Here is a 19,358-nt window from a genome sequence, read left to right as displayed (position 1 = left end):
GATGTAAAACCTCCCGTAGATAGAGTCAGTATCGTCTCATCTGTGCTACCCTGCTGTTTTCCTGAATTAAGTGATGTTTAAGTCAACATCATTCATTAGATTCTTGGCCTTTTGCATGCAGCTGTAAACATTTGAGCTTCTTTTCTGCACATCAATTCCACTGCTGTGGTAATTGTGTTTACTGACATGCTCTGCTTATGGCATATTGGAGTAATGGATCTTTCTTGAAAGCAAGGGGAAAAGAATGAGGAATATTAATAGCTTCTAAGCTTCTATTTGTTTGTTTGGGGTGTGTCACAGCTCCCACTGCAACTCCAGCTAGTTAAAGTGATTCCAATGATCGATCCAAGGGATTACAGCTAATGGGCAAGTTGGCCTCCAGTCATGTTCAACTAGCTAATAGTGTTTTTTTGTTTGTTTCATTTTAAATTTTGATAAACACTGATGCAGTACAACGCACTGGATCCTACAGTTGTATCTCAGGCAATCAGGAGTCGATTGCCTTGCTTAGAGGCACCTTGACAGTAGGAGGACAGCATTACTCATTCCGATCCTGCAGTCACACTTTCTTTTCCAAACATTTAATCATATGTTGTCCTCCCACTTGTCCTCCAGCAACACAGCTATTCTACTGTGAAACTTTTCAGAAGTAAGAGAGTGTCAACACAGAGCCAGAATGAAATGCAGCTACAATGCAGGGGTGTGACTCAGCTGAAGGTCTAGGTAGGATATACAACTTCAACACTATCACAAACTAAAAAACAGCCCTGTTGAGAGAGATACCTCAGCAAATGGCTTTTTGGACATTTACTACCATTAAATGTCAAAACACTTTCAAATTTCCACATTTCAGTATGTTTCAGATTGTTATTTCAAATAATCAGTTCATTTTCCTATAAATCTATATATTCTCCACAATGACAAAACAAAGTCAAGCTGTAGGAGTGTTTTGGGAGTGTATTCCAAGAAAATATTCAAATGTCCTATTTTAATAAGTATTTAGAACCTTCACTCAGTTGCTTAAATTACATTTGACAGAAATACCTAAAGTCTTTTTGGTGAAGATCCATAAGCTTGAACTATTGACTTTTTTTTAAAAAATTCTGTAATGATGCTGCTGGAATCTAAATTTCCCTGCAGGAACCTCCCAAAGGGATCAATAAAGTTCCATCTAATCTAATTTAATCTATCCCTAAACTTGGTATATCTTTCCTTTGACAGAGTCATTGTTCTAAGCAGAGCTGTCCAAGCTCAACCAGGTTGAGTGGCAAGAGTCAGTGCACAGCTGTTTTCAGATCTCTAGAAGCCAGGTTTCTGGTCCAGGCAAGTTGAAATTAATGGGTCACTCCAGAACGTCAGATCAGTAGGTTGTTGAAATGTCAACCTTCAACCTAGTTTTAGATCCCGAGACTGCTCTGGACTGCTCTACATTGTTCTGCATCCATCTTTCACTCCTTTCTGACTGCTCTCCCAGCTCGTGTCACAGGAATCTCAGCATCACACGGCATGTTTGCCTGCAAGGATAGTATTAACGATGTAATGCTCAGTGTCTGCTTTTCTTTTATACAAGCCAAAAAGAGCCAAAGAGAGATAAAACTAGTGAATATTTGTCATTCAGAGGCCCACTGTCTGGCTGAATAATTTACTAGATGTAATGGCTTGACTTTGACTAACATACACAATCATCTATAAGAGCCAACATAGCCATCTGTGAGCCAGTGGTATGATACGCCATGCAGACTCCAGTTAATTGTAACAGCATCTTAAGGACAACAGATAGAAGTGAGATTCTGCTGAGCCTAAATGTTTATGTAAATGTAAGTATTGGGTTTTTCCATTATAACAGAACACCCTAGAATTTTATTTATTTTTTTGTCAAAGTCAGGAATTGTGCATAGAGAGATGGTAATTAGATAGCTATAGAGAGCAGTTAACTTATCTTTGGGCAAAAGTTAACTAGTCCTTTTGATAAGATCAGTTTACTAGCAATCCTAGCTTGTTATTATTACAGCTGTTCAATCTGTTGAAAAACCAAAGTGTTATAGCTTGCCTTTTCACTGTGGATTATTGTACATTGATATTCTTCTAATGGTAAATCCTGACAAAAAAAAAATAAAAGTGAACAAACACATTAAAAAATGTCAAATGAAAGTTCATTCCCCACACAAACTATCCTGGGAACAAGTGAGTAAAATGTCATCTTTTCCCCATTCCAGTAGCACGAAGAACTGAGGATCTCAGCATTTTCCGGGATGTCCTTTTATCTTTCACTCATGTCTGTACACCGGGCACTTACTGTCTTTCACTGGTGCACTTCTATGGTTAATGTCGCTACAGTGTAGTGATTGTGAATCTCTTTCTACACTCCTCACCTGTAACCACACTGGGGATCTTGGTCATGAAACTTTTGACAGTTCTGATGGGCACGCCGTCCGTCAGATCTTGAATTTGAGTGACAATGTCTTCAATCTGTAGAGAAAGTTCAGACAGTGAGAGAGAAGGTGAAAAGGAGAAACAAACAAAGCTTGATCAAACTCAAACTTGAATACTGTACATTTAAACAAAAGTTGGAATATGTATTTAATATTTTATATCAAATGAGTGGATAGGTGTCATGTATTGTTTATATTATAGAGTGTGACTTCAAATTTTTGTGAAGAGGTGGACTTTTTTTTTTAACCACTGCATTCTTTTTAGTCCTCAAAAATCAGTTTTAAAGCAGCAGTCCATGAAATTAGACATATCTAATGCTTACTTAGGTTTGAAAAACACAGACACAAAAAAAAGTGTAGGAATGTACATTTCATAATTTCAAGATAAGGCATTGATGGATTCTGCAGTACCAATGCATCTGATTATTTTGATGATGAAATGCAAATGCCTATTTCTATCAAATTAATTTAGCATTCCAGGAAATTGTTACAGGGAGAAAAAAAAAACACATTACCATTTTCAATGGTAGGCTCATGCCAAAATAGTTGTACCCAGTAATGAGATTGACCTAACCAAACTGAGAAATGTGTGTTGCCATATCCACTTTTAGAAAACCACTGTTTTCCTTATGATAGAACTTTTTTTTCTTGTTGAAGCTAACTTTGCAACAAAGACCTTTTCCCTTATACATGTTCTGGCCTGCTGCCAGAAATAATAGCATAGACTTTCTCTAGCTGTCTCTGCACCAAAACATGACGCTTACACATGACCAAATTACATCATAACAATGATATCAACTTTTGACTAAAATTGTGTTTTGATATCAGTGGTATGTTTGCAGAAATGATTGAATTGTGTACTTGTGCCAACATTCTCAAAGAAGTTCAGCTTTACAAGAAACAGGGGATGGAGGAAAAGGGCATCTGTGCCCCTGGGGCTGTGTCTTGTACCATGCTTTGATGGAATTTAGCCAACGTTGGTCCCACATGATACTAAATGTAAGGCTGGTTGTTTTAAAAAGCAAAGTCACGAAGCTGTGAACAATGCAGAGAAGTTGTAATCAAATGCAGCTCAGCTTGTTGCCCATAAATACAGAGGGAAAGGTGGTGTGGGACTGTGCAGTCAGAAATAAACTCAGCTTTACAGGGGAAATAGATGCCAGATTATATGTTGTTTGACTTCTTGCTTTTTTGGGAAAAAATACATATAAAATATTGGCATAAGTCCATGAAAAAATGTGGATTGGAGCAGCTTTATTAGGACATCAGCTATATTTCTATACACACACTTGAGCCTTCTCACAAAAAGAAAAAATTTTGGAGCATGTCCTGAGACCAGTTGAGCAATACACATGCAGGAGGGATTCAACCACTTTTCAGTCAGACCAGCATGTTTACATGCATCTTAAAAAGTTTTGGTCTGACAAACAATACTGCCACGGACACCGAGCTCCTCTGGCTGAGAAACATACTTATATTAGTTTTGGTTTTAAAATGCAACGTGGCACCATAATTCTAATGTCCTTTCCCAACATCTGGTCACAAATATAAATATGTTTTGTGACATTAAGAATCAAATTGTCCTGGAATACAAATGACTGCAATCTGAATTCAGTTCTTTTATAAGGTTATACAGGACTTGTATTTAATTGTGATGCTATGAAAGACAAATCTCACATAAAAACATAAGATATAAGTAGAAGTTGGGGTTCAAAAGAGCAGCACATACCTGTGGCCCATTGTCTAAAATGCACAGACGTTGACTGAAACATGTTGCCGACTCTGCACTAAAGTAATGATATTAGAACATGATTTACTCTGGTTTTGATTGCAAGGTTGTCACCTCTTCTCAGCACAGATACTTTTTATTTGGGTCAGAGAGTGGGAAGTGAGAAGTTGGTCGCTTTGGAGACAGCTATCACAAACTACCACACAATAAAGCAGCTATATATAAACACTGCATCGAATAAATGGCGAAAAAGTGGGTGCATATGATTTTTAAACCTGATCACAAAGAAGTGCAGAAAAAGCAAAATACAAAACATGTATGACCAAGTCCTGCATGCACAGAGCCAAGTGATCTGAGAGAACACATTCAGCTTACCTTTACAGTGTGCTGTGAGTTGTCTAACCCTTTTAGCTTTATGAGTACATTTCTAATCTGAAAACTAGCCATCAGGCACCCACACATGGTCTAAGTTTACATTACTACTTCCAGAACAGGCTCATTCAGACTGCAATAAATATACTACACATTAAATAGAACAGGGGCTCTCAAAGTCTGAGACATTGCACCTCCCCTCAGAAAAAAGATTTGGAAAAAAACAGGATAAAATAGGCACTGCCCTCACTCCTCCTTTTTGCATAGTTTCATATGTTCAAGGATGCCTATAAGATCTTAACTATGTTGTTTAATCCCATGAACACTTAGCAAGTAAGACAAAACAACCACATTTTAGTATTTGACATATCCAGACTACAGGACAGTTGCAATAAGGTATTTGTTGTCAATATTGGGAAAAATAGTCAAATACAAAAAAAAAAATCTGAAGATCTCGGTCAATGTATCCTAATTCTTCAAACACATCACAAGTATTGAAGTTATTTAACTAATGTAATACTTCCTCACCTCCATTAACAAACCTTATCTTGAAATTTTAAAGTTCTTGGGCCACTTGTTTTATATGTATGTGTAAAGTCTATTTCATAAGTTTTTAGTGTCGTGTCATTACATTATGACAAAATAATAAATAAATGTGTCTAAAGTTGGGAGAGAAACATGTTTACCACTGCGCTGAAAAACTAAATATTTGTGAGTTGTGGAAAAGAATTACTTTAGTTTTAGAAGCAAAAATGTTTACAATTCATATTTGATACAGGATTTCACAGTTCAGCACCTCCTTTGTCAGATTTCAACAAATGCTTTCATGTTGTACCAGCAGTGGTTCGTGACAGGCCAGGCCTGTTTTACATTACAACTGAATCATTCTGTTGCAGTAGGCACAGAATTTGGTTTGGCATTGTATCCCTTAAGAAAAAAAACCTCAAAAAACACCAATGTTTTCCCTGATGTCAACAGACTCTGTACTTAAACTTTCTAATCTAGTTCACTAAACAAAAAGCCCCATGCATCCATTCACAAAGACACACGCACGCGCGCGCTCACACACACACACAGGATGTTCAACTGTGTGTTGATAACCATATTTTTTTTGGCTCGGCAGATTCATATCCACGATTTCCAAAGACTATAAGAAAGAGAATTAACTTGCATGCATTTTCATTTGCTCTTTGTCAATCATATGCTATACACTTTCAAAGCATATTGCATTTTTCCAGGCACAACAACAGGCATTACAAAAGAAAGAAAAGCTCAAAAGCTAATTTTCTTGTCTTCCAAGCACAGATTCATCCAACCAGTTGGCCAGTTTGCAAAGACAAGCCTTCTGCTTTTACCTCTCTGGCCCTGAAATTGCTGTCACCTTGTTCCACGTTGAACAAAATTGATGCTGGCTTTCTGCCATTAGCAAAGATACAAGAAGCTTTGGGCTGTGCTTCAAAATCAATACAATAATATAATTCTAACAAGACCTCGACGGTGTGTGGAGACAGCCACTCGAATGACTTTAATGGTTTCCACTGTCAGGACAAATCTACTCCAGCCCCTCTAATCAAAACAGTAATCCACAGCAAGTTTGTTGCAAGTTACAAAACAGTCAAACACAGAAAGAAAGGGAAAGATGCCAAAATTGAAAAGAATTGCACAAAATACTTCCGTTTTCATAATAAATAGGAACATAAAACGTCACATTTCACACATATCAAAGAATATTTCAACAAGAGTCATAGCTGCATTACAGTCAGCTTCCTGTAAATATGCATTGAATTAGTTGTCATACTAGCCAAAATCAATGGTATCCATAATGGTTGAACAGAGCAAACCAAAACTATCCCAGTCACTTAGCAGGAATTGAGACAAATGACTAAAAAGATTTCTATCTACTTGAATGTACCCGAGATTCCAACTATCCACAGCTGAAACTCAGTGACTAGATCACACCAATAATTAGATCTTCCAGGCTCAGCTCATGTGCTGCTAAAAGTAGCAGTACTATTATTAATTGTAGTCATAGTTTTTAAGTGGATGTCGTGCTACACTACTCCGAATATTTAAGATAATACTTGTCACATAATCGTTGCCTTTTGGCAGCATTTATTGCAGGCTTTTTATGACCATGTATCAAGGGTTAGGGTTCGACTGGCATAAGGTCTGTGTTAATGTCAGGATAAAGGGGTTAGGTTTTGAATGGTTATGTGATAATTAATGTCCTGCATCAGGAGGGCTCCTCATGTTTATGAAAATAAGTGTTTTTCTTTTGGTTATGTACTATCCCTGTGCTGTGTGAAATTGCCTTTACAATTTTTATAGAAGGGATTATTTGTTCAGACACTTTCAGATGCCATCAGATTGAAGGAAAGGAGAGTGCAGGCAGTAGGAGAAAGTGACTTTTTGCTTGTTGCTGAATTTAATTCCCTGTGGGGAAGGGAGCTGCCTGATTACAGAGTTATCACCTCACAGTAAGCATGAACCAGCTAGTGGGCTGGCAGGGACCTTAGTAGATAGGTTGGTTAATACAGGGGTTATGTAGTTGATTGCTACCTAATGATTCCTTTAGGCAAACTGAATGCCATGAGTCTGCTGGCAACACTTTTATATTTTTGTACCCAACTAAAATGTGTAAAGTAAATGTAGGTTATTGTATGGGCAAAGTTAGCTAACAAAAAACATATGTTTTAAGGGATATTTACAAGAGGTCAAATTGCTGATTTGTAATTATATCTGAGGTGTATTGTGAAAGTACATCCAATATGAAAACCAGACATTCCCCAAGCCCATCCACCAAGATTTTGGTGGTAGGACAAACTATCTTTCTGGAGATTCTAGGGATTGGGTAGAAAAATCTACCCAACACTGTCACATGACACTGTCACATACTTTTCTGTTTACCTTAATCTGAAGGTTAAACTATAGCTGTGAAATAAATGTCTAGGAAACAAAATCCATATCCCATCCAAATACCGCTGCTTAAATAGTCAACATGTTGACTTATGACAGAAAAGCGATCTATACAAGAGTATTTCAGAATCAAGCAACCCCCTGAGTCTGCCACGCCATGTGAAGATGCCACTATAAGTCACAGCTGAGCCTGCAACCTGGCATGCTCAGATACATGCAGAGCAGGCCAACAAAAGTACACATTTCTGTAAAACAAGCCCCCCAGAATTCCTGACCCTGAAACAGCTGCAATTAGTCTTTCCTGGTTCAAAGAAAAGTCTGTGGGAGAGAAGACAGACTGTTGCTATAGTGAAGCAGGTATGCATCCTGCTGGGAGAGAAAATGTCAGCCATGGCCATAAGGGGTGGCAATTTCTATACTGCGCTACCTGGGTATCACATTGAGAGAAGAAAAAGAAAAATGATCTTCCCTGAGCTGTGAATTTTCTAAACCATCTCCACGGCGACAGTTTAACACGCTGACAGATCAATAGCAGTCTGGTTGAGGGCCAGCTGGAGAACAAGCGAACAGACTGGCAATCAAGTCCATCTCGGAGCAGAATATCCTTGCAGCTTGCATAGTTTAACTCTGTACTGAAGCTGTACTATATTTCCTGAAACATGTTCCAGTGAAACTTGGAGATTTTTCTACCCAATTGCTAAAATCTCCGAAAGACAGTTTGTCCTTTCTGCTGAGCTGTATACTGCTTTGTGCTCACTCCCAACTCCTGTAGATATGCACAGATACATACAGAACTACTAACACAATAAGCCTCATTCACTTCTCACCTGAGCTTGTACCAATGGAATTTGTAGCACTCTTTAGTCAAACAAAGCACATCTTTCTTCCACCTACAGTCTGAAGCACCAAATGGCTTGTTACGCAAAGCCATAGTAAAAGTCCTCAAAGATTCAGACAGAAATCAGTTTATCCCACACTTAAAACTCCTCTGTAACAGACAGTTAAATACACTGGTGGATTGTTAATAATTCTTTAGGAGCAAACCAATATCTATATTCATTTCATGCTTTGAAGATGTGTGTTTCTAAACAAGGACAGCAATACTGATACTTTATCAATGGATAAACGGATTGATTATGAATTTGTGTATTTTTAATTAAGTAAACTAAGTCATCGAATAGTCTTAAGAAATCACTAAGTGATTAGGTTTTATATAGAAGCACTTCAGCACATCTGCATATTACCTTCACAAGATCCTGCACAAGCACCTGATTGCAACATATTCCTCTGTATCTTCAAGCAGCACTTGCATGCTGACAAGAACCTCTCACAGAAGGTCAAGTGCCAACTAAAGAAGAAAAAAAACTTGTTAAGACCCAACCAAACTGATAGAAACCTGTCAAATGCAGCATAATTAGGTATTAACTTGAAATATCAGTGTCTCTGAGGTTGAAGTGATGTGGTGTATTAAATTTTTTCTCAAAGCAGAAGTAGTGTTGGAAGATCGTCTATCAGCTATAGCTAAACCAGGATCCATTATGTCAGTTACCATCGACACACACCATTTGTGTTTTACAGGAACTAATCTATGCTCTAACTTACGGTAAGCGAAATGATGCATGGTAAACACATTGCACTTTAATTTCAGGGGTTTGAGATCTCACAATTTTTTTTTTGGTGGGGTTTGTAGTATTTAACATTCAATGATCATTCCAATATTCTTGATGTTATATTGTCTGCCTCACTATACACTTACAGCGCAGTGACGAGAGAGTGCTGCAACCATGACACAGCAGCAAGGACAGTCATCACCAGTCATCCCCACCCCTCCCTCCTCCATCCTTCCCTTCTCCTCCTCCCCACGCTCGTCAACTTCCTTAATTGGCCTAATATACAGTGTTTTCCGGACCGTAGTGGAAATGCTGAATACCCCAGGCTTGAATAATCTTTTAGCTCCTTGAAAAATGTCCTGGGGCATTTAAGTACCAGTTGCTTTTGGTCAAAATGTAACTGAAGTGGTTAACAGGGTCTCTTCTTCAACAAATACTGTATGAACTCCTCTGGAGAACTAATAATTTGGTGCCGCTGTCATTTAAAAGTTAAACAAATATAAGAACACCTCAGTAAGTCGAAAGATCCTGTTTGCTGCCATTTCTTCAAACCTTTGGTCTTTGACTCCCCCTTGAGTTGTGGGATTTGACACCACTGTCATAAATAACATTTCTGTGCAAAATCCTGCAAATATACAGTCGTAGGCATTATTTTTTGGTTTTGTCATGTTTAAGAGGCTGTAAAGATGCCATCAAAACGCCACAAACATTGTCAAAACATGTAAATAAATAAATACATAAAAAAAAAGCAAAAGTAAAACTAGGTGGGGCTGGAAACCAAAGTCATGAACTGCAGTATCTCAGTCCCTGGGTACTCAATGGCAGTTTCAGGTTCAGCAGTGTACATCGCATCTGCAGCTATAAACAAAAGTAAACTTTTGTACTAAACCATGTGACAGTTTCATACAATCATACAAAGCTAGTGGATACAAAGTGTGTGGGACTTGGTAAATCCCAAAACCCATAGAGAGTGGTTTGTTGAACCATTTGTGGGCCATTTTCATTTTTACCATGGTTCATGCATGCTATGTCTTCATTTATTTAATGATCTCTGCTATAAAAGCAAAAGATAAAATTTGCACAGGATACAGTTGACATGAAGAGACTAACAGCTGTGATTTCTGTCTTTTTGCATAAATCTACAAACAAAAAAAAAAAAAAAAGGACGGATCATCAAGCTTTCCTGAGATACAAAATGGTTCAGTAAAGTCCGGGCACGTACAGCTCATAATTATGCACTTCCACGTATAGTTACTGAAATAAGATAAATTGGATATTCCCTCATTCAGTATAATATTTTATTCAAGATGATAGCTTTCTTCATTTGAGAGGAGAATTACCATGCCAACCAGGCAAAGGTCAAGTTAGTTTCATCAAATATGGAGACTTCAGTCAAAATGATTATGCATGTTTCATGTTAACACACTGCCTCACACACATGCATCCAATGAACTGTGATTCTCAGAGAGTGGATGAAATGATTCATCTAAGATGGTGAAGCCATTTTCCTGAAGAGCGCACAGGTTTCTGAAAAGACAGAAATGTGACAGTCCTGTGCATCTGGTGGCAGGCTGATGTGACCGTTAATGGAAATGTAATGACAACAGGATGGCTTAACCACAGCGGAATGCTTACATCTGAGAGCCGATTCCATCCCAGAGTAATTTTTAAGACACTTCGGGATTTTTGTGTGAATGTTGAGAGATTTGAACTGTCTTTTCAAAATAGAATGACAATCCATTTAATAGTATTTGATAGATTTGAGTAGCTGGAAGAATAAGCAGCACATTCATTCACTTTTTGAGTTTGACAGAGGAAAAACTGCTGTACTGTGAGGAAAGGTGTGCAACAGATTAAGACTGAGTGAGAATTGCAAGTATCTATCATAGTAAGTGCAATGCAACCCATCTAAAGTAGCCTGTGTGGAAACAATAGATTTTTTAAATCCGCTTAATGGTGTTTATGACCAACAACCTTGACAGGAGAATGCTTATTTTGAAGACAAGTAAAGTTATAAACTCTTGCGTGAAATAAGTAATCATTGATAGTGGAGCAAATTCTTCAGAAAACTAAAATCTTATCTTCATGAAACAAAACAAATGTACCAAGGCTATAGTAGCTGGCCAAAAAAGGGTGTCTGATTAGACTGCAATACTCTGCCCTAACTGCAACTAGAGTAACTGCAGCCTCAGTCTCTGTTGGCATCCCAAACACCTTTGGGACATGACACATACTGCACAGAGAGCAGGGTTCCCTTGATGACAGCAGCGCAACTAGGCATCAACCTGACTGGAGCAGAAGTCAAAAGATTAAATGGATTTAGGTATGAAAGATCAGTTTTTAATTTTCATTTTACAGTGTTCTTTCAACTCTTCTGCCTCAATAAAAATATATATATATATATTATTTCAAAAAGGCTAAGAAAAGGTTAGGTAGGGGAGCAAAGTGTGACAATGTTCCTTACTTCTTTAGAGAAGTAATAAAGCCTCCTCATTACTGATCTTTTTCTTTTGAAAGCAGCTATCTAACAGTGTAAAGCCCTTACATACTCACCATCCACCTTCACAGGGGTTTCACTGATTTTTTTTAAAGTGCTGTCAGACCAGATATGAACTTTCCTTTCATCTTGTGGTGTCTGCCTCTTAAAAATTGTACAGAACTCAATCCAACTGGAATCCAAAGACAGAATAACTAAAGAACAGTGAGCATCAGTAATTATAAATTATTTCCTTACACTAATTATATATATTGAAATCAGCAGATATCACTAATAATAGTCAGTATATAAATCAAGAAAGGGCACACATTACCACTGGAGACCAAGCTGCAAAGGTCCCAGAAGGATAATTGTTTTTATTCCAAGTGTCAAGCTATATTTTCAGCCATTCCTCAGGGGAATTTGAAGTCCTTTTTGTCCAATATACTAAAAACTTTAACTTCTATTAATGAGTGGTAGGTGCTGGCTTGGAGGTCTGTTTCAAGACAGGGATTTTAATATTGTTCTGCTGATTGCTTGCCCTTTGAAGGATAACAAAGGGGAGTTTACTGTGTGTGAACAAAAACCTTATTTGTTTTATTACTTTGTTCCACTTTATTGCACTAATATGTCCTCAAGGATGGAGGATTTATTTTACATTAGACTTCAGTAGTCCGTTACATTCTCTGCGACACACGGTTCAAAGAATTCAAAATATAACTATAGGCTGTATTAGCATATCCTACAGGGCTTTTGTATGCTCATGTGCAGAGATTTCTTTTAATTTTATTAACAGTTACTTCTAAAACTAAATCAAATATATACCAACAGCTCTAAACAAAGATACAATGAAGTGAAAATATTCCAACAGCTGTCACTGGGCTTTGGATTCAACCTAGGTTGAGCAATAAACCACCTACCATCACTGAGACGCATGTTGAAAAGATGTAGCTTTCAAGGCATTTGAAAATGCTAAATAAAAGTCCAGACTTTGTCAGCTGAGCTCTGGACAGTATGAGTCACAGGCGGTGTCACAACCTGAATATTTTGAGGTCGAAACATCATTCCTGCATCATTGGGAGTTCTGGTTACATATAATTCAACCTTTTCAGTCAAAAAAAGAAGGTGAATAATCCTCCTATGGTAGAAGAGAGGTCAAAGTTCTCATAAAACATGGGCGGTCATGTTTCTTGTCTGGCAAAGAGCTTACCAGCCACAGACAGCAGAAAGTAAACTGAGGCCAAACACTCCCAGAGCAATAATTAGTTCAGACAAGTATTCATTGCTCCTGGCATGGGACACCAACAGAGCTGACCTCACGTCTCAAAGCCACACACATACATACCTGGGAATAAGCAATCATCAGGGGAAGGCTGATTATTTTCTGTTCTTCAAGTTTGCCCATATGGGAATAAAAGTATGACAACAGCAAATCATGGCATCACCGTGAATCAGTTCATTTATCAGATATTTTCTTCAAAAACTTTTCTGAAAGATGGGATTGGTCGTTTTGTCATTACCAGCTGGAAACGACATCCAGACATTAAGAAATTAAACCGTTTTTAGAATTTAAGATCCATTTGTTTAGTTTCTCCATGCATGCATCCGTTGTCCTCTTGCTTGGAGAAAGGAACGTATACATTGACAAAAAGTGTATCACATTTCAGTCTCACATTTTCAGAAGAAGAAAAAAAAAAAAGAAGGGTAAAGTATTTCAATTAGACGTAAATTTCTGTCACATGTGAGATGGCCCATTTTGATTTCATTCTTAGTTTGTCAGAGAAATCCATTAGCCTACAATTGGTGCTCTCCTGCTACGCATTCTGAGTGAATAGGGAAGTGTCTCGTGTGCGTGGGTGTCTCGAACTGCACTCATTAAAACCTTTTTATCTTACCCAATACTTCAAGGATTCAGCACGAAAAAGCATTGACAGAGGAAGAAAAAGATTGTTCAGCTCTTTTGGAGCATGTCAGGATTCTTTCCAAAGATTTTGGGGATCTCAGAGCTTTGAAGTTATCAAAACAACAATATTAACAATGCCTTCCTTTTGACAGAGCACTGTCCAATAATGACTTTCTCATTCCAATTCCTCACTCAATAGAAGACTAAGGTATAAAAATGCAGAAAAACATTGGTAGTTTGGAAGTAGCTTGTATGAATCCAATGCAAATCTCAGTTCATCTCAACTTTTCCCTTAAAGATCAGCCAACAGACTGAGGGCAATGTTTCAACAACTGATTACCTTGAAACATTCATGTTCCCTCTAAGAATGTATGATTACATGCACCGCTGTGCCCTGTATAGTCTTATAGCACTGAAAGCATGACTGCGACAGCATATATTCAGCGGATATAAAATTAGATTTAATATAAACCTAGATCTGCAGAAAAGCCAGGAGGAGATGTGTGGGCGCTAGAAATGGGTCTTATTATTTCTTAAGAAAGAGCAGAGAGCTCTTAAAAAAAAAAAAAAAGAGTCATAATTACCTTTCATACCCACACAAGTACAAACACAAGGCTAAAATACGAGGTGTGTTTTCTTTAAACAAAGGTGCTTACAAGAATTACATAATACTTTTAAACAAATACAAAAACTCATTTTTTCTTTTCTCTTTCTTGACAAAACAAGCTGCCAGATTTGGACAATGTATGAACAAGTTTACTAAAACTTCTAGTTTTTTAAGTAAAAAATATAAAAGGTCAGTGTTGTTCTGAACAGCCAGTGTCTGATAATTTCATATTCTTATCATGTTGGTGGCAAAGCAGTGTGGGACAAGCATCTTGGTTCTGGTGGAGGATACAGATTTGGTCTGATCAGAGTTCTTCTACAGGATTAAAGAATGATACAAGCATGCTGATGACCCCGATTCCAAGTCCCCTCATCCCCACCCTGATGAGCTGTTCATATATTGTTTTTACACACCACAGAGAAGGCCCTGCTCTTTTGAAGAATAGAAGCTAAGACTTCAATAACTCAGAGAGATCATCTCTCTGGCTCCTATTCTTTACCTCAATTTATTTGCTTTACTTGTGTTTTTTTCAAAAGCACTTGTCAAAACAGTGAATGATGTTCACAGGAAACAGAGAAAAGGAAATTATTAAAGTCTAAAACAGACATTTTCACAGCTCCTTAGTCTTACTGGGGGGAAAATATGTTGAAGATAGTGAAGGAAAACAGCTGGTGGGAATGTGGTGAGAGGAATCCGTCTTCACGCCATCTGTTAGACACTATGCTTGGCTCTGTGTGGACACTCAGCCTTATCCTTTCAGCCTGTGTAGAACATGAAAAAAAGATTCTGAAATCTCTGGGTAGTTTTGCTCTTTGGTTTATACATGTTTTGACATATTTAAGTGCCAATTCGGAGCTCAGTACTATGCTAATGAACTCGTGCAGCGAGGCAATTAGGGACCAGAGAGGAAAATCTGTCTCAAAGCTGCAGTGTCTAAAGCACATAACCCAAATTCCCTCAAAATGTGTCTGTAATTGATTTATATCTAAAATCTTATGGCAAAGCTCAATGAATTGAAACTTATCTTTTTTCCCCCCAGAATCCACAGTTTAAATGGGCAGAAGAATTATCAAATTGGCTGATTTCTTTCATCAGCTACTTTTTGCTGCACAGTCAAAATTCATATACAGTGCCTTGAATAATTTCTTCATCGATGTTGACATTTCTATTAAAGTCCTTTTAGGAGGCTGGCTCTGATTCCCTCATTTATATTGCATTTAGTCAAATATGTGATTATTTGCCAGTTCTGACCAGTGCAATTACTTCATGTGCTGTGTGTGCCTGTCCATACAATGTCTGCACTCAGAAAGGAGAAGACTGAAGGTCTGAGTAAGCAGTCACAAGGGTTTCCTCAACATATTCAACAGCAAAGCATGCTGTCCAATTAGAGTTGATACTGAGCTGCACTTACATTCTACCAGCACCAGTAAAACACATCCATAAATAGTCTGTTTCAGGACCCTGAAAAACAGTCAATGATCAATCTTAAAAAACAATTCCAACAAAACATATTTTCACTTAAGAATTTCCCTTAAAGCAGAAGTCAAGAGGCTTAAACATGGCTTAAGAAGGGAAAATCCATGCTTTTTAAGAAAATATCACCAGCTAAAAACATTCACTTGAATCAAGTGAAATTATTTTCTGATATGTTCCACACACACACACAGGGTTTAGAGTCATTCAAAAGATGGGCAGGAAACAAGCAAGTGCATGTGTTGAGTTTCCAAAACAGTATCTACTACAGGAAAACTCATCACAGTATCCACAGGCAGCAATGCATGAGAAGGAGCTTTTCTATGTGCTCTAACCTCACTTTACACTGTATACACAGCTCAACAAATGTGTATTCATTAGCTTGGCTTCTGAACAGTTGTCCATAAAAGGTCAAGCAGGGGCATGAAGGGTAGAAAATGCATTCAAGTATGCTTTACCACCTGCAGATAGTGCTCAGTACATTCATTTTATCTACAGTCTTGTTAATAACTTTATACATCATACTCATATCCCCAACTAAAGCTTGAGGGATTATAAAACTAGATGGTTTGGCAACACTTTTACTCCAAAGAGTGGACTTGAAATGGTCACAGAATAACATTGCCCCCTTAAGAGTGCGTGTCTTGTGATTTCAGGTTAACTGAACAGAGCCTCGTCCTAGCAGCAAGATGCACAGCATGCCGAGGCCAGTGAGCTCTTACTCTAGGGACAATATGAAAATATGTAATCCATAATTTTAACCCCTTTCCATCTTCAACTTAATTGCAGTCATGAATCTTACTGTGTATTCTCAAAACAGGTCAAGCAAATAACTCAAATGAATATCAGCTTTATTTTTCTTTTATTTATAGCATCTAATTTCAAAGCATATACTTAAGTTAACATGCTTCAGATATTTATTACGAAGTGACAAATGGTGCCATAGCTTTTTAACCAAAACAGAGCATCACTTTATCTATTGCAGGTGGGAAAAAAAAAAGGAACAAATGAACCAATCTACTGATGATGGTTGTCAAGGTGCAACAACAGACAGCTTTCCTTTGCCATTGTTGAGGGCCCTCATTTTTCAACCTTGCACTGAGAACTCCCACTGATTGGTGCAATGGGCCACCTGGGAGCTGATGTCCTGACAGATAGAGCGGTCACACGTCGCTCTTCCAGCCTTGTGAATCCTCTCGGGGTTCACAATAGGCTTATTCATCCTGGTCCATCTCAGAGCTTCATTCTTCGTGCTGTCAGACACGGTAGATGAATACGACTATAAGTTTTGCCATTGTGGAGACTGGAACTCTGAGTTGCCACAGCTTTTAAACCATTTGAGAGCACTCAGGCAGGGGAGCCGACTGTATGAGTGCAGGCTTTAAGCAAAGAATGCAAAAGAAAGTACTTTTTTTAAATGAACAAGTGAGTAGGGTCTGTGGATGTGTAGACAAGAAAGAGAGCACACCATTAACGTTCATTCTGGCATGAAAAACACTTGACAGGAGAACTGCCATTTTTTCACAAAGTACTCTGTTCTCAGCAACACAGATTGCAGTACAATTTTAGTTTAGACTCACAATGGACTAGCCAAGCCACTCAAACAGAAGTTACACTGCAAATAAAATGTGGGGAGACAGTATTGTACTGTAATGTAGTAGATTATTGGTGCTTCTTAAATTACACTGAAAAGCTGCTTGTACCCAACTGATCAAATTTGAAAAGTCATTAAACAAAAGGGCCTAGAAGTGTGGAAAGGATGTGACAAGAGTTTAAATATAGAATTGAAATATGGAATTGATGGAGGTATAGATACCTGAGCAAGGTTGTCCTGTAAAATCATCAAGTTAAAACATACAAACATACTACATACAAAGAGTGAAAGGCAGTGTGCCTTTCACTCTTTGTTGCTCCAACCATCTTTCTTTATTGCACCATACTATCAAATAAAGCACAAATTCCCTCAAAACTTTTAGAAAAAGATTGACTGCAGTGTCAAGTACTGTAGCTGGGGTTCCATTGTTGCTGAAGCAGGTTTGAGCAGTCTAAGACAGGTTTGATGTTGGAGAGTAATTTTTTTTAGTGCAGTGTGGAGGCAGATAGCAGCATGCCATTAGCAGGCCCAAGGTACACTCTGGACAGCTATTCTGCAGGGTAGCCAGGAGGAGAGAACACACACACACAATAACTCAGATACTCACACTGTGCATAGGTCTTTCTAATTGCATGGCAACATCAAAGAAAGCAAAGGGATAATTAAAGAACGCATTTAATTTTGAGTTGGAAAAGAAGGGAAACAAGGAAAAAGCCTTCATCTGAGCTCCAGGATAGCAATAGCAGTTGAACTCGTTATTGACCACAGCTAACCAGAGTAATTCCTCTCATCCATCAAAAACTATCAATGATTTACTCTTGCATGCTTAGAATCTCACAGCAAAGCATGCACACAAATATATTTACACAGTTACTCTTCCATTGACAGCAATGACAGAGCTATCTACTAACCAATTTTAAAAAGGAGAAATTCCTTAGCTGGGTGTCAATATGTTATAGTAATACACATATGTATTGAATGTAAGAGAGCCTTTTTTTTTTTTTTTTTTTTTTTTTTTTTTAAAGAAATCTGTCTCATCTTGCTGAGTGTTTCAGAAAAAATGTCAAAATGGGTGGAAGTTTGACATGTTTAAACTGTAACACAAACTGTAACACAAGTCTTTGCAGATCCCTCAAATGAAAGTCGCATCCAACACACCAAATATCAAATTTTCACTCAACTTTCTCTCAATTTCCTATTGATTTTATGCCTAGAAATGATCAAATTATCAAAAAAAAAATAATCGTTTAGTATTCACCTCCTCTCTCAACCATTCTTCAAGTTTTATTTACATGGCACAAAACTAGCTCCAGTGTTATACCTCATTACCATCCAATATATCTTTAAAGAATGCGATAAATGCTGTGCCTGAGAAGAAGATCTCTTTGCTAGAATCCTTCTCTACTACTTCTAGATCCTCTAAAATAGTCCCAGAAAGACTTTAGACCCTGAGTGTCTTCTACTTTCTCAAATTAGGCTTCTTTGTTTAGTATCAGAAAGTATCAAACATCATGCCAAGTTGATCAGAAGACATACCTTGCTTAATTTTAATTTAATAACATACAAGACAAACTGACTGCTGATTAATCAGTCAACCAACTCACAAGGATATAAAGTATAAAAAGGCACTACTTGTGCCTTTGGGGTTAATTAAGAGTGTGTGAGCCCCACAGATGGAACCGCTCCTTTGAAAACATGGCCCACTCTCCACTGATTAGCAGTCAAATACACACAAACAGAGACATGAGGATCAAGCCAAACAGATGCACGCTGGGAGGATTACAGCAGTCCATACTTTAAGATAAAGCTCATCAAGGTGTCCATTAGAGGATCGATGCTGAATGGACTCAATGGAAAGAATAGATTCAGATAACATGCTTGCATGCATAAGCCACTCGCAGAGAGATAGTTATGTTTGCATTTTAGAACCCTGCACTGTGCATACTCAACCAAGATCACTGGGAGTTCTGAGGTTTATACTGAAAAGCATTTGACAAACGGGAAATCAAATGAGCAGCGTCAAAGAAAATGTGTTAATGCACCAGGAGTGGTATATTTCAAACACACAAGGTACACTCTGTACAGCTATTCCTCAGGGTAGCCATGGGGATATAACACACACACTCACTCTGACACACAGGCACTCGCACCACATAGGTCACTGTGTAAAACATTTCACAGCATAACAATGTCAAAGAAAGCAAAGGGATGAAAGAAAAAGCACTTTATTTTTAGTTTGAAAGGAG

The 19,358-nt window shown here is 37.9% G+C and overlaps 1 protein-coding gene across 1 annotated transcript in view; it reads right to left on the bottom strand.

Moving 5' to 3' along the window:
• The window catches only part of rgs6 (regulator of G protein signaling 6), a 73,065-nt gene that overhangs the window by 20,463 nt on the left and 33,244 nt on the right, over nucleotides 1-19,358 (bottom strand). The window contains exon 3 of the mRNA XM_072362585.1: nucleotides 2,373-2,469. Within this exon, the coding sequence (XP_072218686.1) occupies nucleotides 2,373-2,469 (97 nt within the window). The remainder of the gene's footprint in view (nucleotides 1-2,372; nucleotides 2,470-19,358) is intronic.

The sequence above is a fragment of the Leuresthes tenuis genome, unplaced genomic scaffold (assembly GCF_036924035.1).
Source record: "Leuresthes tenuis unplaced genomic scaffold, fLeuTen1.0.hap1 SCAF_13, whole genome shotgun sequence".
NCBI lineage: Eukaryota > Metazoa > Chordata > Actinopteri > Atheriniformes > Atherinopsidae > Leuresthes > Leuresthes tenuis.
Note: the sequence above shows the minus strand (reverse complement) of the source record. Positions and strands in the feature narration are given on the sequence as shown.